Below are 21,483 nucleotides of genomic sequence, written 5' to 3' on the forward strand. Positions count from 1 at the left end.
CCAGAATAATTACTAAAGTTGCTATATACATGAAAACACATACATTTACATTTACAGAGCAACTTGACACTAGCTGACATTTTTTTCTATGAACTCCTCAACTTGCTGCTATGATGTTGAGGTGTAGCCTAATCAGGGCGTGGTCAATACACACTGACATCACTGCTGGGTGTGTTTACAGGTGAAACAGAGCACCCCCATGGAACAGACTTAAAACTTTAAAGAGAGGACATCAGTCAAACAAGGCTATTCAGCTCGGTAAAGTTTCTCTTTAAAGAAACCCTGTTGTATAGGGGATTATATTCCCACGTGTCAAACCATCACAAAAATGGCTCATATTATTCTGCATTTATTTTAAGTTATCATGACTAGATCTTGAACATTGATTAATTGAACTGCTTTAAATTCATCATGTTCCTAAATTTTAAATGTAATTACACCTGAAGCTTAGCAAATTCCTTGTCAAAAGGGCACCAGGGTACATGCAGAGCAATATTGATTTATAAATGCTATTTTGAATAAACACAAATGTTTATATTGCCTGGTCTAGGGGAAAGTTATGTGTTTCATATACATTTGCATGATTTGCCTGATGTTTCAGAGACAACATGCGACCTTTAAGGACAGACTGAGCAAAATGTATTTCCTCAGACTATGACACATGCAATCAAACGACAGGGTCTGGATATTTGTCATTATTTCCTCCCTGACTAAAACAGTGCTGAGTCAACGCTTGCCTTCATTGGTCCCCAGCGGATTTACTCAAAACCCCATAATGTCGTCTAAAATAGCGGCACTTCCTGACTGAGTCAACGTGTCACCACTTATTTCTTTTTCACATTTTCTATACGCACAGGAGTCACAATCTCTGTAGCGTGTTTTAAGATATAGTTTGGAAGAGGAAACACGCACCTTTGATTTGAGGGCTGATGGGAACTTGGATATGGTGTAGCCTATGCTGTGCTGCTACTGCTCCATCAATTTTCTTAAACGTACACCCCATTCTGTATGAGCCACTTTCTTACACCACCAAGGCAACATTGCTAACAGCCGTAAAGTCCATTCAACTCTCCGAAAACCAAGGTTACGCTGTCTGTGGAGTGTGAAACTACCGAGAGCTATATCTTGTCGTCTCCACCCATTCCCTATGGTTTCCTACAGCGCCACATTCCACAAAGAAACTACACTAAATGTACAAAACTACGCAGCAAATGTCACCTGACGCATTGTGGCACCGGTATTAACACATCGTCACATCATCACAGTAACTAGGTTTTTGTTTGCAAAGCCACTGTGGTGAGATTTCTGCATCTGGAGCAGGATTCAATCGGCAAAGCTGCGATCGCCCAAACGAGAGGAGTGAAATATGCGTCCAACTCGGGCCTAGAAAAAGATACTTACTTTCACTTCAAATGCAACCACGGCTCAGCACACGCAGGTATTCCACATGCGAGACAAACAAGTGAACATACATTCAGGCTAGATACACTTTTTCATCGTATTCCGGCATATGTTTTAAAAGAGAGTCCGTGTATTCCCCGTAGGTGATGTACACTTTAGTCCCTCCCATTGGCTCCAGCAGGACAGATGAGGAGGAAAGAAACGATCCTGAACTGAGGTTCTGCCAAACAATGTTCTTGTAGTGTTTTAAGCAGGAACTGCAGATATGCTCTGGGGGTATATAGTATGTCAATTTAACCAAACAACGTGGTGGTTTCCTGTGTAGCTGTTCAGAAAGCAGACAAACTGGCACTGGACTGAGATCTGCTGCAACGTGAGACTAAACGTGGACATGAGGGACAGGACAAGTCGTGACTGGGTCTCATCAGGATAAACACACACAGGAATGTGAGGATGGAGAGGAGAGGTAATAACTCTACCATGATACCTTATTTTACCTTTCAACGTCAATTATGGAAAATACCGCGACATTTCCGGTTAGTATTTTCGACATGAAAGCCATTTAGCATGGATTTTTTTTTTTTCTTAACACAAATTTGACCTATTTTTGGAGCAGGCTTGTATTTTATTTTCAACGACACAGATTTCAGAAGCTTTTGATGTTATGCAAATTACATACACCACAAGTATATGTAGAGTTAGGTTAAGCCTATAGTCTTTAAAAGAAAATGTCAACTTTAATGTGTGGGACTGTACTCTTACTAAACTGGAATCATTTAACGACTGCAACAGTTGTATTTAAACGACATGGGACAGGAGGAGCAGACTGATGACTGCTCTGTGAAGGATGTAATGACACATGCAAACTGGCCTAAATCTGGATAGTGATTTTTGATTTGCATGGCACTAGGCGGTATATTTCCAACCACACCCTTATCTGAACTGAAATGATATATACAGTTTTAGTTTTTGGTGCACTGCCCACAACCCAGTTAAAGCTTCAGACAATCAGACCTTTATTTTGCATCATTAACTGTTGCACAGGTCCCCAGAAAATAGAGTAATAATATGTCAGTTCTTTGTTGGTATTTGGGCCTGCTTATTTGATTGAATATTTTACTTGCTGTACCTAAATGGGGCAATGTTGGCTAATTATCCTGTGTTTCTGTTTCTGTTACCACTTCATGTTCATTTTTTGTACCAGTGCCCATCTTACATACTGCACGCCCAAAAGAGGAGGGTACTTCCCCCAAGGCTTCTCATATCTTTCCTCCTATCTGGCTTACATTTTTTTTCCTCTTAATGAGCTTGTGGGTCTTTAAGCACAATGACATCTATTGCATATTGGGACTTTTTGAAAGGAAAGTTTTGACTTGTAAGGGAGGTGGACTAGTAAAATAAACAACAAGAAAGTAAAAACTAAACAATAAGATTACAGTTTAGGACAATTATGAATGATCAATTATGAAACAGTGCAAATGTTGTCCTGGGGGTGGCACTGTTGATGGGAAATAAGTCCTGTCTGTTTTGGTGTAGTACAGTTTTACACCACATGGTGGCGTTCAGCCACGCTTAAAGGAAAAAGTCTAATAGGGATTTAAAAATACTTTACAGTAGTACATCACCAAGACCGAGCAAGGTTATTTCAAGAATAAATCCAAATTTTGAGTGACAAAATGATCTTTGTGTTTTATAACACTGAGAAAGAAAAATACATTTATTGTGCATCTATTGGATACATGTATAATAAAAATAATATAACCTCATTACAAATCCAAATGCTGTGTCGATGCCTGTTTTTCACATGAACAAACTGTACACAGCACTTCTCATATAATATCTCTGTCAAATACCCACTTATGTAACATTGAACACAACTGCACATAAACAGAAAATTATAAACTTGAAAATTAAGATGTGTAAGTGATTAAACACATTGGATAGGAATGGGGTATTTTATCAAGACTTTTTATGAGCTTTTCTATTACTCTTTCTGTCAGGTTCTTATTACACTGTTTGACATTTTGAGGAGCTTTACATTGTATTTACATTCCCAACTGAGCATATGTAAGTTTAGATGGACAAAAACACAGCATATACTTTACTTCCCCATTTGAGACCATAACAATCTATGTAATAATAGCCAGGGATTTAAACAAAGACCTTACTGACCTTGTACAGGTAGGAAGTTGGCTAATACGACCAAGGCAGAGATGAAAGAGCACGGCAGGATGATATTAAAAATGTAGAACAGGGGCTTCCTTTGGATGATCAGCTTGAACGTGATTGCCTGATATCCACGTCACCTGAGGAATCCCTTGTGCTGATCATCTTCCTGGCTGGATGATGGACGATGGCCCACTCACCATTCTCTGAGCAGTGAAAATGTAATAATCTGGAGAGGAATTGTATGTTTCGAGTACTGGAGTATTGAAAGTGGATGTAATGTACTTGTATGTAGCCTTACCAGTAGATAGACAAACAGCCCTGAAGGATAGTAAACACACAAAGTGTATTTACCCCTAATGCTGCTGTGTTCACAAAATACGTTTATCTAATCTTTCCTTTGGAACATTTCTGAGATAGCCCAGTCTGATGTATCAAAAGCCTACATGTACAGCTACCGTGAAATTCAATTCAAAATTACATGAACTTTTCTAAATGTTTGTGTCATGTGGGTTTTTTCGCAGAACACACAGTTTGTAATAAATTGATTAAATAAGTCATGGTGCACAAAATAAAATATTTATTTAAAAAACATGGCACAATGATATCAAGACAATATCCCTCTGAGCCATCTACCTCTAACAAGACTTTCTAATAAATAAGTCATAGTAGGAAGAATAAGGCTTTGATTCAGAGCTGGCTGGCTCAAGTTACATGCACATGTTCTTCATATAGGACACAGTACATGCAGGAAAACTTATCCAGACTTGACTAGATATGTTTTACAGTGTAGCGCATAGAAGATTCTTGTAAGGCCATGAAAGATGGATTGCTTGAACTCACAACACTGAGTCTTGTATAATGCAAAAGAGACAAATAACAATTGTACTTGATATGATTCTCATGACGATGATGATGATTGTGACGCTGCTGCTGCTGATGATGATTTAAAACATCACTTTTTAACTGGACTTGCAAACAAAGAACTTACACTAAGATGAAGAACTTTAATATTTGAAGACAGACAGATTTGGTGTTAAACATCTGTTATTAAAGCCCTCCTGCTCAGACTTAACTCTCAATCAAGTCAATGAGCAAGACTGCTTAGCATTACAGACAGCATGAGGTACAGCAACCCTTGGAAAAGTCTCAACAGAGCAAAATGATTTTTTTTTCTCTTAACTACTGATAAATTTTTTGTTTTGGCCAGGAAATGGAAATTCTGGCACCTGGTTGAAGTGTCCTGTGAGGAAGATCCCCACTGTGCCGATGATGAAGAGGAGTATGGCAGCCCAGAAACACACCTTGTCAATCATCTTCCCAATCAGCACCCAGCTTTCAATTTCCTTTATTTGGAAAGGGAGTGAATAGAGGTTAAATAATGAAGATAGCAGTTAGCTCAAAACACATATGAAATGGAAAATATGTAACCAATATACTCATCCAAAACGTCATGTTGATTATAAAGTTTACAGTAACACTCACAGATCCAATGTTATTCTGCTGTCTTGTACTCTCAGCAATGAAATTGCAGGCATCCACACACTGCTTGATCTCAGGTGCAGCTTGGGCCAAACTCTTGTACAGGTTGGCTGTGCTGCTGACATCTATATTATCCACTGGGGGGTAAGGAGACACCGATATTTAGACAACAGTATGCTGCGGCATTTCCAGAGGCAGACACTGGTATCTTTGATGGTGACAAGGCAAAAAAATGTGTTAAACTATACACAACTAGCCTGTAATACAAAAATAAACACAATAAATTCCATTGAAGCACACCTTGTGGGCATTTACATTTTGTGGTGGCAGGGAAATAACTATTTCTATGAAATATTCATGCAAGTATTTGAGCTGGAATGTGTGACAAACATTGTTGTGCTGGCTCATAGTTTTAGAAATAGACATCCTACCAATCGATCGTGTGAGACCATGCCTCTCTCTTTGTTTGTCAAACATCATTTCACTGCGAGGTTGCTTCATTACATATTCCTCGGCTCTCTGCATGAGGCCGAAGGAGCTGCGGCGCCGCTCCCGCATTCCGTTTACCTCTGTTGTCACCTCACTGTCATCCACCAGTGGGGACATGCCCAGGAAGCGAGGTACCATCTCTAGGAACAGCTGCGGGAGACACAAGAGATAACAGTAATTGTCACATTAAAAACAACAAACTCTTGAATAGTAAAAGCTGACTCAGCTGGAAAGGATGTACTTACATGTTTGATGGTATGGGACATGGTATGAGTGCTGGGGCTGCGCAGGGAGAAGTTCAGCACCACAATTTGATTAGTAGCAATGAGAGTAGTGACACACATGACAAAGATCAGGTACCTGAGGAAGAAATTAGACAAGATCTGTGTTGGAGAGGGGAATCAAACTTTATGGATTAAAAGAAGAAAAAAAAAGAAAAGCAGCAGAGATCTGCAGAGGTCATCAGAGAACACACACTGACTCACTTGCCGATGAGAGGGACAGAGAGAGATGTCTCAGGGACTTTCTGAGCAATAAGAAAGAGGAAAACAGTCTGAGCCAGCAAGACAGAGATGGACACAGTCAACTTCTGTCCCCCAGCTGTAAAGGGGACAACAGAGACTTAGGAGACAGTAGAGCACACTGAATAATAAAAAAAAACATTCCAGCTGTGGCACCAAATACTTTGAGTATATTCTATGTGCTCAGGCACTATATATATATATATATATATATATGTATATATATGTATGTAGAAATGTAGCATAATATAATAACATCTGACTTCACTTATAGATTTGGCTAAGACTTTTCTGAATGAATGTTTTTAATTTTAGTTTTGAACTAGATCCTAGAGCCTCCTGAAGTGAGCTCCGTTTTAATGCTTGTATAACAAAGCCAATAAAATGGCTACTTTTGGTCCTCTTTTTAAGGCCAGTATAAGAGTAACTAATATAAATTATTGTTTTGTTCTATGTGATATGATACGAGACTTGGTGTTTTAAAACAGCCTTGTGATATTGACCCATTTGAAACCATAAACATGTACTGCACTTAATAACAGCCACAGGGATTTAGGCAATGGCCTTGCTGACCTTGTGCAGGTAGGAAGTAGGCCAATACGACCAGTGAGGAGATGAGTGAGCACGGCAGGATGATATTAATGATGTAGAACAGGGGCTTCCTTTGGATGATCAGATTGAAAATGATCTCCTGATACTCCAGATCATCTGGGGTGTACCGTTTGTTGATCATCTTCCTGGCTGGACGATGGACGATGGCCCACTCACCATTCTCTGAACAGTGAAAACATAATAAGCTGGAGAGGAACTGTGTGTTATGAATTTTGGAGTATTCAGTGTGGATGTCCTGTACCTGTGAAAGCCTCTGGGTCGATGTCCACCCATTCAATAGTCTTTTCTGTTTCGTCAAAAGCCAAGATAAGGTCAACTTCATTGGCACTGTATGTCTGGGATCTAGGGTTATGGCAGTGAGGGTAGAGTAGAATAGAAACAAATTGATAAAATGCAATGCATATAGTATATTTATTTAATGATAATATAATTGTACCACACCTGAATGCTAGTGTGCAGTTTTGATAATCAAATGGGAAGTAGGTGATCTCGATGGCACAAGTGCTGCGATAGATAGCAGGAGGTAGCCAGTACATCCAACCATTGTTGTCGATCAACACATTGGCATAGTAGGCCACATCAAACTTTCCATCAATGCTGCAGAGAATGAGGAGAACAGAAAGAGGTGACACCAGACTTTATACCCAAACAACCAACAAATAGTATAATGACACTGTAGGTGGGGGAAAATTTGGGATTTTTACTCCTTTTTGTTTCTGCCTTACTTGTTCTCAAGGACAATGTCAGGAAGCCAAACAGTGTTGCATGGGACACGAATAACATTTATGCCATAATAGTTAGACGAGTTCCAAGCAAGGCGATAATCACTCCATTGCTGTAGATGACATTTGAGAGAAAGGTCACCAGTGCCATTAAAAATGAAACACAACAGACGGCTGAATAAGTGAATAAGTGAAGAGTAATGTATGCAAAATGAGCCCTTCAACCAAAAGTCCGTCCATGATTTTTTACAAAAAAAAAAAATCATTCAGTGTGAAGAGAGGGAAAACTCACAATCTCAATCCACACGTTGGTTGTAAGAGTCTCCTCCTTTTCATTCTGTGGTATAAGTGAAGATATACAATGAGTTTTTGAGATATCTGTGTTTATCATACAGTGCCACCTTACCTTCGTGACCTAGCAGGCATGAGCCATGTGCTCACATCTAAAACCCTGAATGAAAATAAATCCTATTGTCCTCTGGGAATCATGGTGAACCTGTGGTTTTGCTCCTTTTTGAAAATCTATTGTATTTGCTGTATACAACTGTTGTAATCCCTTGCAGCCATTGGTAAATACTGCTAATGTTAATGTGCTGCCAGGCTTTGTTACAACAAGTAGGAAGAGCAAGCTCTCACCAGAGAGATTAGGTTAGTGAGGGTCAGCTTGATCTGAACGTCCATCTTGTCTTCAGGATGAACAACAGGACGAATATTCTTGTTGTAGTTTTTGAACAAGTCTCTGATCAGCTCGGACTCCTCATTACACTGCACTGCATGAAGAAAAAGATGAGAAATTGAGTGAGTTTATGTACATATGTGATTAATATTTCATGAGGGGAGGGGGATAAACATCTGAAATATAGCAAACTATGTGGGAACATGTGATGAATATACTTTATATTTAAATAATTTAATAATAATAATTTAATGTAAACATGATACATATCAGTTCAGTTTGGGTTTGTCAATTTGCATCGATAGCCCACATATCAGTACTCTAAAACACTTTTGAGAGTAGAAAAGTAGAAAAATGTGATGCAGATGCAAATTAAGCTTTTTGTGTGTGTATAGAAGCACAAATACTGTGTGTTTAAACATCAAACACCATGTGTCTCTCCTCGGGTTAGATATAACAACTCATAACAGAGGCAGTTTTAAGATGACTTGAAACCATGTGACATCAACTGAAAATAACTAACCAAGACAATCAAACTTTACCTAATTTTACAAACCTTTCTGATAAATATTCCGCATGGTAAACAATAACCAACTGTGTGACTTCAACCTGAACATATTTGAACAATGTTTACCTTAGGTTACTGTTTCTCAAGACACTGTTGTGTTTTCAGTATTCAAATATATTTTGTGATCTACATACATCCTTGATTGTTGTGGAATTTGAAATGCATACGTGAACATTTTATAGTAAATATGACATGTATGTTCTGCAGTGTGGGTGCACAAGTGTTGAGAAAGACAACAACCACAGGTCAGAGATATGAGTCAAAGTATAAAGATTGGCCAGGAGTCTAGTAATCATGCTCAAAACTGCACTTAATATCAGTGGTAGCATTATACTACTCTCCTACTTCAGAATGAACTAAAAGAGAGACTAAGAGAAAGAAAGGCAGAGGTTATTTCCGACCCCTTTGCCTCTTCCCTGCCAGCTGTCACTATTCACAGATCAGATTACACAGCAGCTGGGAAACTCCAAACTGGGACTATAAATCACACTCAGGTCATCTACAATATTCATCAATATCATTATTAGGTAAAAAAAAAAGTGATAGTAACACATTCTACAAAGTGGTAAAGATGCCATCACCCATGATTGATCTATTCGTCGGTCTGTCTGGTGCAATCAGACAAAAATATTTCACATAGTTCTGAGCTGTAATCGCAATTCTCCCATGAGACAATTTGTGTAGTGGGCAGTGTAATGACAGTGGTGAGATGTTTCACTTCCCAAAGCAATTATGAATTACTAAATATTGTTAAATATTACACTTGACACAAGGCTGAGTGAACAACAATCAGTGAAACTAAAAAAGGGGAAAATGGAAGGTAATGTGTGTAATTCCCTTGTGTTTTATCAATTTCCAGTAACGCTCTAGCACCTCTCTGGGCCAACAGCCCATTGAGTTTGGAAACAGATCCATAGTACTTTCTGCTGTTTCATCATGGAGGAAAACAAAAACACCTCTTCATAAAAGGAAGATTATAGGAGTTGTTTAGAAAGCATAAACACATTTTATATACAGGTCTCTTTTTCTTTTAAATGGAGACACCAAGTTGACAGCATGGCCGATTAAAATAAACTATGAAAAATCACTGTAAAGCTCTGATGTTCCTGTTTGTTAGTGGTAGGCAGTGATAAGTATATACTTAAACATTGTGAGCTTAAAGCCTTCACAGATTTTTATATCCATCTAGAAAAAAAGTATACTGCTGGATAACAGGCTGTTTATGATGGATGGTTGCAAGGACACATTTTTCACATTGATATTCAAACAAATGAAATATTGTTTGAGTGTAGCGTCACTCTACAGCGACCGAGAAAGAAACAGACTGATTTTTCAAACATGCCATGTGAATAGCACTGTCTGATGTACTTATAAATGCAGTTGAGTCAGCCAACTCAGTTATACTAATATGCGGATACAAAGTACAGACAATGTTTGGCATCTGTGCTTTGACCTGGTCACTTCCTGCAGCTGATACTTAAGCCTGCTCAGAGAGAGAGACAGGAGAGTGATGATGGGTAACTAGAGGAAGAGGCTGCAGATGATATCGTGAAACTTTGCCAGATGAAATCTACATCACTAGATAGAACCACTGTTTTTTTTTGTGATTTGGTTAAACTGACCCTTTAAGCTAACACGAAGGCAAGTGTGTCAGAACAACATGGCCACACAGGTAAACATTACAACATTGCTGTTTGACCGAGGTAAAGGCAAGCCAAGCTCACCCCAGATGACTGTGACCCACTATCCAATGCACACTATGGGAGCATTTTAAATATGAAAAGCGATTTAAGGGATTTCAATGTGATCTGGGAAGAGGAAGAAGGTGTCTGGTACATTTTCCAGGAAGCATCCTTTCTAGCTGAAGATAAGCCCAGCATGTAAGCCTTGTCATCTGTCAGCTGCATTCTAGTACATCACGTTCTGATCATCATAACTTGATGAAGAGTGAAGAAGGAGGAAGTGAAGGGGTTTGACTGAATGAGTCCAGCTGTTGCTCCATGTGAAAAGAGACCAAATGGCTGACAACAGCTTCAGCTCAAGTTTATCTCAAGTCTGTATCTGACAGTGATAATGTCAGTTATCTGTAAGAGTGTAAAAAGCTTGTCTAGAACAGTCTGCATTGTTCCATAAGAGGTTTGGACAGTTTGACAATCTTAATGTACCGTATGTTTTTTCCAGGGAAGATGAGCTGTGTTTGAAAATGGACGTCAGCATATATCGTCAGCGTGATATTTGAGACATAAGGCATTTTAAGCATGTCAGACCAATAATATCAAGAGTCTACATTTCAGGATGAATCTTGCCCATGCCAGTACCTTGTCCCTGAGAATTCTTTTTATCTATCGTGGTGACCTCTTCCTAGGAGATGTACCCACAACTGTTGAGAGCAACATGTCATATCTGTCTCTCCTGACTGACAAAATGGATTTACAGAATCATTTAAACTCCCCCAATTCACATTTGTATAAAACTTCCATCATATCCAGAGTTTCGCTTCTGCTTCCACTGCAGTTGTTGCCTTTCTGGCCTGTTGTTCGTGTTGCAGAATGGTATCTATGCCAAACACTATGGACTTTATTATAGACCTGTGTTACTTTTTAAAATTTGGATTGTTACACACTCCAGTAATGCTTCTTGCGTGATAAAGCACAGATGACCATCTGCACTGCTTGATGCTAACAGACGTTTTTTGTGCCCATCTGATAAATTGCATTAACTGTATTCAAAGTACCGCTGAATCATGCAATAGGTTATAGGACAGATGATCCCTGTCAACATCAGTATAAATAGCTATGCATAAAAGCGAACTTAACTGTATATGAGCAGAGACAAAACCCAAGTGCTCTGTGTACTGTTTCCCTTGTATGCCAAATTTAAAGTAATGTAAGTCTATAAATAAAGTGCATGGCCCAGTGTACAGATGAGCACAAAAAGTCAACTCAGACATTAATTATGTTTATATACACTTTACAACAGCATGCGGATATAGTCCATATTGTACATATATACTTGCAGATAGGCTATCAACAAAAGGAAAATCACTTTTTATGCTTCCAAAATGGATTAAAATTTATATCATCTACAAAAACGACAAATTGATCATTTATAACAACATGTGTGTAGAAGTTTTTAGATCTTTTTAGGAGGTCAAGAGTATGGAAAGTTTTCTCTCGCATTAATGTAAAAAGTGTTTTAGAGCTGGTTGTCTTTTCTGACTGCACATGACAGGCAGAAGATTGTTTCAATAGATAAGAAGGCAGCCAGCAAGTCAATGAGGATGTGCCAAAAGTTTGCAACTGCGCCACTTACCCTGAACCATTAAACCCCAGAGAATAGTTACAATTCCAAAAAATGTCCAAAAACTACGTGCTGCCATCATGTTCCAAGAGCCCTCCACTGCCCAACACTGCACTATTTTTAAATTTAAAGTTTGAGAGAGAGAGAGAGAGCGAGAGAGAGGGAGAGTAAATACAGAGAGGAAGAGCCCTAAATCCCCCCCATCAAACCCCCTGACTGTCGCCCACCCCGGCTGTCGCTGTCCATGGCTCAGGTTACACAGCAGCTGGGAAGCACTAAACCAGGACACAAGTCACACTCCGGTCACCCACAATAATCATCATCATGATCATTAGATGACAACTATCTGTGGTGAAGCCACTCATATTCCATTCAGATATTTGTGTGGCAAAAATGTGTGTGTGTGTGTGTCTGTGTGTGTGTGTGTGTGTGTGTGTGTGTGTGTGTGTGTGTGTGTGTGTGTGTGTGAAGCAGGATACGTACACCCATGGGTGCAGTGAGGTGAACAGGTGACGGGCTACGCAGACCTCCTCTCCCACTGCTATGTGTTCACGGTGTTAATACAAACTGCAGAGCGTTACCACTTCAACAGCAGGACCCTAGTGGTGAGGGAGCGTCTGCAGACTTCAGCGCGATGGGGTTAAAGGGCTGGAGACAGACATTACACATACAACCTATAAAACCATGGAGGCAGACACTTAGATCTGCATCATAATCATCTGACCTTTTTTTTTTTTATTTCCAACAGATCATGCTGTAAAGGGAACTTCAAAAACTCCAAACCAGACTGTCAAGACATTTTACTCATTTCAAATCCAGAGACTAAATGAGCTATTATAATTAGTACTGTGAGTAATATAAGTAGTGTCGCTCTGCAGTGTCAAGGGCAACAGACTGATTTTTGGAATGTGCCATGTGAGTTGCACAGTATGTGATGTACTTCTAAATATACAGTTAGGGAAACAGAGATGAGCTTCTTTAAGGTAACTAGAGCCTCCAGAAGGCAGATTGTGTGTCTCACACTAAGTTGGAGCTCAGGGACAGAAGAAGGGCTGGGTCTGTCCAGCTTCTAACCCAAGTTCACAGAGCATAGCTGCAGTATACAGCTTTATCAAAACAATATGTTTTGTTTTTTTTATTATTTAGTTTATAGCATGGCAAATTAAAGATCAGAGGGGCAAGATTGTTTTTTTGGACATTTTAAAATAAGGGAACCTTCCAGCAATGTTCAGTTTGGTTTGTTTACATTTCCCCCACTATAACCAGTCTGAGTGCAATCCAGTGTTTGCTTTTCTTGCTTCTTCTATACAACTGAAACCAAGAATTTTGTCTCAACTCCACCCAATTATATTCAGCAACTTTGTAAAATAATTGCCGTGGAGGCCAGTCAGTGCAAACTGTCAGACAGGCGTGTGTAACTGTTTTTTTTTTTTAAATATATAACTGGTGTTATAAATATAGCCACATCCAGTGAAGCAGGGGGTTCAAATCATTGTGGAGTTATTGCGGTTGGACAGCAGTGCAGTGAAAACAGTTTTTAAATAGACAGTGTCTGTTGTGTATGCAACAGTTAAACCCATGTCAGTCTTTAAATGTATAATAAACCTCCAGTGGATTTACATGACTGTTTGAATGCTTGTTGCAAATGGAAAGTTGCAACTTCAGACCAGGATTATACCTCAGGCAACAAACCATAAGGGGTCACACCCACAAGAATCAACAACGGCACTGTTTTTTCACAAAACATTTGCTTTTTGAATGCCAACATTATTGTCATTCATCTGGCTGATGATGTTTGTTATATGTAAATTTGAACTTTACACCTTTGTTGAAACCTATTAACATCTTTTAACAAATGACCAAACTGGATTATATACTGTGAATAAATGCTTTGAGTCTCCAGATGTGTTTCACTTTGGTGCACAGTGGAAAATCCAGTGTGGTGGTATTTGACAGTGACAAAAATCCTCTTTCCTGCTCTCCTGAACCCCCACACATAAACATATTCACACAGTGTGAGTTCACACCATGTGTTTTAGTCTAGCTTCAAGGTTCAGCAGATGACTGCTATTTGCCACAGACAAACATAAAACTTTGAGAATTGTAATAATTTGGAAATGTTTGTTATTGCATGAGAACATTTCATTTGAGAGCACTAACTGTGTGGAGTGAAACAGTTCAGGTTTTCTGAAAGGGTCACATGTTTTCACAGGGATTCAGTCTCTCCTTGTCCGTTGCTGCCTATTCCAGACAGGATCATCCATTGGTTGCACAGAATAAAAGCCCCATGACCGGCCCCTCCCAGCCAAGTAATGAATGCCCCTGCTTTCACTTTTTTCCCGCTCCTCTGCTGAAAAATACCATTGTTAAGTCTCTCTTCATGAGCACACATGTGGCTTGGCTCGAGTGTGGAGTTCAATGTCTGATCACCTCCCCCCACAGCAGCAGCAGGAACAGCAAACCCACTGATAGGGACCAATCACTTAGTCTCCCATGATTATCACTACCAGAGGTGATAATCATGGGAACACCCTTCACGCACCACGTCACTCCTCCTGTTTTACTGACATATCTCAGACTTTAGACTTCAGAAATTGAATTGAATCAATAAATAACTAGCATTGAAAAATCTAAAATGATATATTATAAAATGTTAATGACCTTTTGTGGCAGATATGGTCACAAGGGAAAGGAAATTTAATTTAAGTAATTTTTTTCCTAAATAGATTCATTTTGTTTGCTCCCAATATGTTTTTGCAGAGCAACAGACATATTTGTCATATCATGAATGGACTTTCTTTGTTCCCACTGCCGTGTCAGCTAGGATAAGCTTGGTTAGACTTTGTTATTCATTGACAAACATGGATTTGGTATCACATCTCTCCTTGTTCAGCAACTAAAAGGAGATTTTGTTGTCCCACAGATGAATCAATACAGAGGTTTACCCGAGGTTGTCATGGCTTTAACACAGTAAGATAAATAGTAAGATAAATATAGGGAAAACATTCTGTTTACACTGAGAGAGTGTCCCGAGACACCTATGTTTCATGTCATACTTTTATTTAAACCAGCATGTTTTCAGGAATGTGTGTCTGTGCTGTTGTAATATGTGGCGGTTGTGGTGGTGTGGTGGTGGTGGTGTAAGGATGTGTGTGATTGAGTAGAGAGAGAGCAAGAGAGAGAGAGAGAGGAGTGACGACAAAGGGTGGTGGTGGGAGGAGAGGAGAGGAGAGGGAGCAGGCATTTACTCAAGCTGACCAGGAATATAGTGCATACATACAAGATGAATCTGGAGGAAAGGGGTTACTGGCGGACAAGCTACGTGCGCTCTGCTTTATCAGCCAGGGGCTGGACTTGATTTGATCTCTGGACCTTCATATTGAGCAACACAAAAAGAGACCGGCAGCTCCAGAATCAGTTAGTTAGAAACAAAGGCAGGGTAGAAGGAGGACGTGAACCAAAGAAAGTCAGAGAAAAACAAAAAAGAAACAGAAACAACAGGCTGAGTTGTAATAGCTTGACAAGGGAAAGCAGCAGTTGTAAAACAGAGTTAACCATTAATACAAGCTCTTTTAGGTACAATGGTGGACAGACCTCTTTATTGGACGTTTTGGGGAGTTGTATGAAAGATTTGAGAGGACAGGGGGTGGGGGGAGGGGGGTCAGAGGCAAGGGTCCGGTAGAGAGTAATTGTGGTGACAGCCAGTGCAAGGGGACAAGGACTCATGTGAGACACAGAGGAATTAAAAGATAAAAGACACAGAGAAAGAACACAGAGAGACTGGCAGACCCCAAAACTGGACTTCAGTATGGGTGTAAAGAGCAAGGCTGCTGCAGCTATCTTAATCCTGCTGCTGTTCCTTGGCTCCCTGTGGCTCCGTGAGTATTTCTGTGTATGTGTTTATGTCTGTGTGTGTGTGTGTGTGTGTCTATCTATGTGGTTGCGTGTGTGGTTTCTATGTTGTACTATTAATCAATGAAATCCCTCCCTTGTTTGGAATGCATAGGCTCAAGATCAGGAATGTATCACATGGTGTGGTGGCAACAGAGTTAAGCGTGGTAGTCACACCGCTTTTTGCTGACTCTTTATGCTCAAAAATATTTGCTGTAGGCTGTGAGGATAACAACTTTTTATCATGATCTTCTTTTTTTCTTGGGGTGTAATGGCATCTATAACTTCACCATATCTTTCTGTCTTATTGTAGGGATCCTGGTGTATTTAAGTAGTAAGTAGTAAGAAGTGGTTAACAAATGGTTGAGTTTTTTGATCTACAAGTCAACAAGAAATAAACCTATATAAAGTATATTTGAAAACAATTCCAGAGAGGCAATTTCAAAGTAATCATTGTAGAAATGTTCAAACTGGGACCATGTGATCTCTTTCTCCAGCTTGGATTAAATTCAAAGTGCTGCAAGATTTGAGAGAATTTAGTCAGATGACAAAGTGCAAAGTGAGCAGAAAACATGAAATGCCATTTCTACATCTTCATAGTAACTACTTTAGGAAACTTAAATTTAGACATGGCTCATAGTACGTAGTGGCAGGACTTCACATCTCTATTGACACTTCTGGCAACATCTACAGTAGGTCACTGTCAAGTTAGAAATACATTTCTGGCATCTGACAGGCTCAGTGACTTAGGCACTGGGTGCTACAGTCAACTACCAAAATTATACATTTTATGACTGGAAGCTTTTATGGCTTTTGGTTGTACGTTGGTCAGATATAATGTGTGGTCTGGAGAACTGCAGGAGGTCCCAAATAAAACAGAGGAATAGTTTGACTTCAGTAAGCTGACTTGACTTAGGCATACCAAGGATTCATTTGATTATATGCTGTATAGCAGAGTAAAGGGCTTTCATTTAATAGTTACATTCATAACAGCAACTTCTGTTGCTATATAGGCTCGTACATTAATACATGAATTTCCCCTAGGGAATAAATAAAGTATCTATCTATCTATCTATCTATCTATCTATCTATCTATCTATCTATCTATCTATCTATCTATCTATCTATCTATCTATCTAGTATAATAACGGTGTGTGTATGGATCTTGTGGCACTAGGGAAGACGGTCACTAGAGAACTTGGGGCCCACAACTGATCCCAGTACAACTTGTGCACATGGTGTGTGTGGAGGAAGTGGAGATGACAGGGTTTGCTTTGCCATAGGCTGGAATTAGCTCAAAAACAATTAAAACTAAACATCACGCTGCCATTTGCTGCCTTAAGAATGGTTATCTTTGTGCTATATACAGTACAGCATGTCTAAAAGTCTAAATGGAATTAATCGAGAATGTAAGAACTTACACTAAGTCTTTTCATAACCAGTTTCTCATGTTAGCTGGATAACAGATCTGTCACATGACGTGATGTTTGTGAATGAACTGGTGTAAAGGAAAGGATAGTCTCGTCTAATTTAAAGCAGCTAGATTCTATAATTTCATAATATCAATGTATCAAATGACAATTTGAAGAAGATGTGACAATGTGAATGGGGTCGCTTGTTGTGATGAATCTAGAGAGAATTATCACCTCAATTTCCAGCTCTCTTCAACTTCATGTGGCTATTCATCCCAGTGAGTTTCAGCTCATTGTGCAGCCATATGATCTATAAATGTATTGTTTTGGTTGGGCAGCAGCAGGGGGAAACAGGCACAGTTAGCAACTAGCTTGTGAGAATAGTGGGGCATTTTGCAGCTAAAGAGCCATTTCCCTCAGGGGTTGGTAGAGACCAAAAACAGAGTTTAAAGAGAAGAAAAAATGGACTTACATTCACCAGGTGCCCAGGTACAGGCCTCCAAATGAATAATAATGTTGCTCTGTAACTGCTGGATATGTAAGCAACAAGCTTGCTAACAAGTCCACTGTATTACCCTTCAGGTGGTAATAGCTCAACATCGTGTTCACATTTGTTTCTGCTGCCTCCAGGTGGTCAAAAAAATCTATATGCCCACCAACACTAATTCATCAGAATGAATATGGAGATGAAAACCCATAAATATTTTATTTTATTCTCTTTTATTTCATTTTATTTTATTATTGATGTGTTAACTGCACTCCTTGTGGCAACAGTATTATCAAGAAGAAAAGTCTGTTTCAGTGGGAAAGCCTCTGCAACCAAAATCTAATTGTAATCTAATTGGCTTTCTCTTGTTTCTTTTCTCACTACAGAAGGAGGTTTGGATTACCACTGGGATTCTTGTTTAAAAGGTTATAATCAGGTGAATAAGGTAAGGAGAACAAGCAAAAACTAAATCACTTGTTACACTTCATAATACATTCATTTTGTGAAGCTGATGGGCAATTTGAATGTAGTGAATCTCTTTCTTTGTCCCTTCGATCGCCCGCACACTCACATATTTCCCATCCCCCCACCGTCAGCTTCACCAGCTGTCCAACAGCAGTGGGGCTAATGGAGCTGAGGTCTCACAGATCCTGGAGGGTTGTCCTGGTCAGACCTTCCAGGTGTCACTGCTGCTCTCCCACCTGTTGGCTGCACCAGCCTACACCTCCGACGTGCTGCTGCAGCCCTATCTGTCCAGCTGGGATGAGCTTGTAAAGTAAGATCAGATAAAGCAGGAGTACAGTGAGAGAGATGGATTCATTTATAGCCACCAGAGAGAATGAAGACATTTATGGCTTATGACATAATCTGGACTCTGTAAACTGATTCACCTTGTTCTGTGTTTCTCCTGCAGGTTTATGGAGGCTTTGGGCCCGATGGTGGGACTGATATCTAAAGAGATAGAAAGCAAAACCACCATAATCCGCCAACTGGCCCTCTCGGCAGAGGAGAACCCTGAAGCAGAGCTTGGCTCAAATGTACACTCAATAAACTCTGTGAGCACCGAGGCCGACACAAAGAACAGTGTAGAGGCCTCACAGCACACTAGTGCTTACCACTCTGTGCGCTCCATGATCGGGGTTGAACTGGACCGAGGTGTGGTAGACTTCCACCACCAGACGGACTCTGGATGTCGGACTCTTCTGCGTCTGCATCGTGCTCTACTTTGGCTAAAACTCTTCCTAGAGAAGCTGGCTGAGACACCCGTGGCCAGTCGGCTCAGGAGTCCCTCAGACCTGTGTCGAGAGGCCTACCAGAGCACCCTCGCAAACCACCACACATGGTTTGTCCGCAGGGCTGCCGAGCTGGCCTTCATTGCCTTGCCAGAACGGGGTTTCTTCTTCAGGCTGGTGTGTGTGCAGAACCAGGAAGAGCTGAGCGCAGTGCTGAACACAGTAGTTCACGTTATCGGAGAGGTTTACAACAGGACGCAGAAAGCCCTGGAGGAAAATGGCATGCTGGACTTGCCATAGAAAACAGGACTATCAAACATATAGTCTCTGCTGGTGTTTTACCATGATTTGTTCTGTCCTCATGATGTCACATCTAGCTATTAATGAGGTCTAAACTGGAGGAGACATGAATATACTTGATTTTTTCAGCTAAAATTTAAATGTGCCATACTTTTCTTCCCAACCAAAGTGCTGTATCAACAATCAAGTAATACTGAAAGTCAGTTTGCTTTCAGACATTCTTCATCAAATTTTATCAGATAATGTCTCGACTTCTCTTCACCTTAGAGGTATTCTTAAGGCAGCTGATATAATGTATTTAGGCTGTCTAAACACAGACTGTGAATTATTTAAACAGGTGGACACAACATGAACATGATCACCTCCACTGTAACACATGTCACTGGGGAGCTGATCTTGTGATGGACTGTAAAGTTTGTGTTTTTGTGCCTAACCCCATATGTGATTGGTGATTTTCTTTTTCTACAGTTAAAATGCTATTGAAAATGACTGCTATTTAATAGAATTTAAAGGAGATATTTGTAATTGCTACGTAGCAGAGGTTAGCTTTAACAGTTGTTCACTTACCAGTCTAGAACTAATGTTGCAATTTCAGCATCAGTCTTCATTGCTTTATGCACCAAGAGCTGTCTCCAGCGGTGGAAAGCAAGCCTCTTATTTTACGCCTATTTCTATCACTTCTTTTCCTCTATTGACGTTACCATACTAACCAGCTAGCCCTGGCCCAGACGGACCATCTTGTCACTTTCTGATAGTGAGTCACTGTAGCGTCCAGTCTGCCCTGAAGAACTAGTGCTGGTAAGAGGATGTATTATAACCTCTAGTTAACACAACAATGGCTGAAGCTCCTGGCAAGATTGGTAAGTAAACAGCTGTCGATGCTAATCTTGGCTATGTAGCATTATCAAAACTTACAAATAGTTCCTTTAATGCTTGGTGATTTAGAATGCTACCTCAAGACTGGCGAGGTCTACGTGCCTTGTAGCCCTAAAATTTGGGATCAGTCTATCCTGATTAAAGAGGTAATACACAAAAAATGAATATATGCAGAGCAAATGACTATATGGTGCTCCACAGTCAATGTGGTGTTCAGTATTAATTCCTCAGTTTTACATTGTAAGTTTTTGTATCATGTTCAGAATAATTAAATATGTATAAAATGAGTAAGGGATCAGTCCAGTCGCCTGTTTCATAACATAATCTGGTCCAGTAATGTGATAACTTTGACATTTAAATGCCACTGAACTGTTGTGTAATGTTATCCACCATCCAGCAGAGGTTCCAGCACTCTGCTACAGACTAATCTTCACTTTCCTTACATCATGGTGAATATAATCTGCTCAATGTGACACTCTTACCTGATCACATTTTGTGGAAATGGCCCAGTGGCAGTGTGAACAGTTTTTTTTTTTTAAAGGCTGTCCCCACTCATAATATCTCTTTGTAAGAATATATTAGATGTAAAAGCTTATTCAAAAAAAAGTCCTGATCTGAAGAATATTAAGGGGCTGCAGATTACTCAGGATTATAATTTATTGTGTGCGTGTGTAACACGGAGAATAGTATGTGCAAATATCAGTCACTGGCACTTCTCTTGATCAGACTATTTTAAACCTACAAATACCTCTAATGCCACATAATCCTAGCTCTCTCCCTTTTCCTGGACTGTGCTTTCCCTTTCTCAGGAGGAGACAGTGAAGAAAGGAGAGAGCCTGAGGGCACAGAGTGAACAAGAGACAAGAGCTGGTTGAAGGTCAGTGAGCGGAAGTACACTTCAACTGTAATCTTGTCAAGCAGTTGGCGGCAGACTGTGTTAGAGCAGCTCCCAAAGGAAAAACGTCAAACCTAAACAAGGATTCACATGGTCGATTGGTATTTATGATTAAGAACAACTATTTGTTGTACAGGAATCAAGTCAAGATTTTAATCTGTGACCTTTGACCCAAGATGTGTGTGGGAGGATGACGTGTTGTGGGTGGTATTTCCACTACGTATTCACTTCCTCTCCATACTTTTGTGAAAATAAACTGCAGTGATTCTCACTACTTCACTTCACACATAAGAACATGAGACTATCATGTCACATGGCTGCATGGACCTCTACTCCTTGGGTTTTGTGTCTTTCATTTGTTTCTATGTACCAGTGAGTGTGTATAGGTTAACGCTGATGTCCACTGGTGCTGTAGGCTGTGAGGATTATGGTGAATGGGATTACATTAGATTA

General features: G+C 39.9%; 3 protein-coding genes and 1 long non-coding RNA gene across 5 annotated transcripts in view; 2 read left to right on the top strand and 2 right to left on the bottom strand.

Moving 5' to 3' along the window:
• The window catches only part of pld2 (phospholipase D2), a 19,345-nt gene extending 17,789 nt beyond the window's left edge, over positions 1-1,556 (bottom strand). Inside the window, exon 1 of one of the 2 annotated variants that reach the window (XM_056396990.1) lies at positions 1,402-1,556. The gene's annotated coding sequence lies outside the window, so the exon portion shown is untranslated. Of the gene's footprint in view, positions 1-912; positions 1,055-1,401 lie in introns of those variants that run through there. The other variant, XM_056396992.1, reaches the window with a different exon arrangement.
• On the top strand, positions 1,330-4,915 carry LOC130182242 (uncharacterized). The gene is made up of 3 exons (XR_008829694.1): positions 1,330-1,438; positions 1,545-1,867; positions 4,778-4,915. It is a non-coding gene; the product is annotated as an uncharacterized LOC130182242 (long non-coding RNA).
• On the bottom strand, positions 4,131-12,107 carry chrne (cholinergic receptor, nicotinic, epsilon). The gene is made up of 12 exons (XM_056396993.1): positions 11,950-12,107; positions 8,030-8,163; positions 7,686-7,730; positions 7,397-7,506; positions 7,113-7,268; positions 6,913-7,013; positions 6,633-6,833; positions 6,024-6,138; positions 5,784-5,898; positions 5,481-5,688; positions 5,053-5,186; positions 4,131-4,913 (listed from the first exon to the last, which is right to left on the bottom strand). Exons 1-12 carry the CDS (start codon positions 12,017-12,019, stop codon positions 4,746-4,748), a joined length of 1,557 nt encoding a protein of 518 aa, XP_056252968.1. The 5' UTR covers positions 12,020-12,107; the 3' UTR covers positions 4,131-4,745.
• A 3,064-nt stretch (positions 12,108-15,171) lies between these two features.
• On the top strand, positions 15,172-21,362 carry gltpd2b (glycolipid transfer protein domain containing 2b). Its single transcript, XM_056397132.1, has 4 exons — positions 15,172-15,815; positions 18,114-18,172; positions 18,324-18,502; positions 18,641-21,362. The coding sequence occupies exons 1-4, from the start codon at positions 15,746-15,748 to the stop codon at positions 19,257-19,259; spliced, it is 927 nt and encodes a 308-aa protein (XP_056253107.1). The 5' UTR covers positions 15,172-15,745; the 3' UTR covers positions 19,260-21,362.
• Positions 21,363-21,483: the final 121 nt, after the last annotated feature.

The sequence above is a fragment of the Seriola aureovittata genome, chromosome 15 (genome assembly GCF_021018895.1).
Source record: "Seriola aureovittata isolate HTS-2021-v1 ecotype China chromosome 15, ASM2101889v1, whole genome shotgun sequence".
Taxonomy (NCBI): Eukaryota; Metazoa; Chordata; class Actinopteri; order Carangiformes; family Carangidae; genus Seriola; species Seriola aureovittata.

Bases quoted from the DNA above. Each gene is read 5' to 3' on its own strand.
- chrne (XM_056396993.1), bottom strand. From the start codon at position 12,019: ATGATGGCAGCACGTAGTTTTTGGACATTTTTTGGAATTGTAACTATT. The intron at 7,731-8,029 runs GTGAGAGCTTGC...CTTATACCACAG, and splicing joins TCACTAACCTAATCTCTCTG to AATGAAAAGGAGGAGACTCT. The intron at 4,914-5,052 runs GTGAGTGTTACT...TTCCAAATAAAG, and splicing joins AGCAGAATAACATTGGATCT to GAAATTGAAAGCTGGGTGCT.
- gltpd2b (XM_056397132.1), top strand. From the start codon at position 15,746: ATGGGTGTAAAGAGCAAGGCTGCTGCAGCTATCTTAATCCTGCTGCTG. The intron at 15,816-18,113 runs GTGAGTATTTCT...TTCTCACTACAG, and splicing joins CCTTGGCTCCCTGTGGCTCC to AAGGAGGTTTGGATTACCAC. The intron at 18,173-18,323 runs GTAAGGAGAACA...CCCCACCGTCAG, and splicing joins GTTATAATCAGGTGAATAAG to CTTCACCAGCTGTCCAACAG.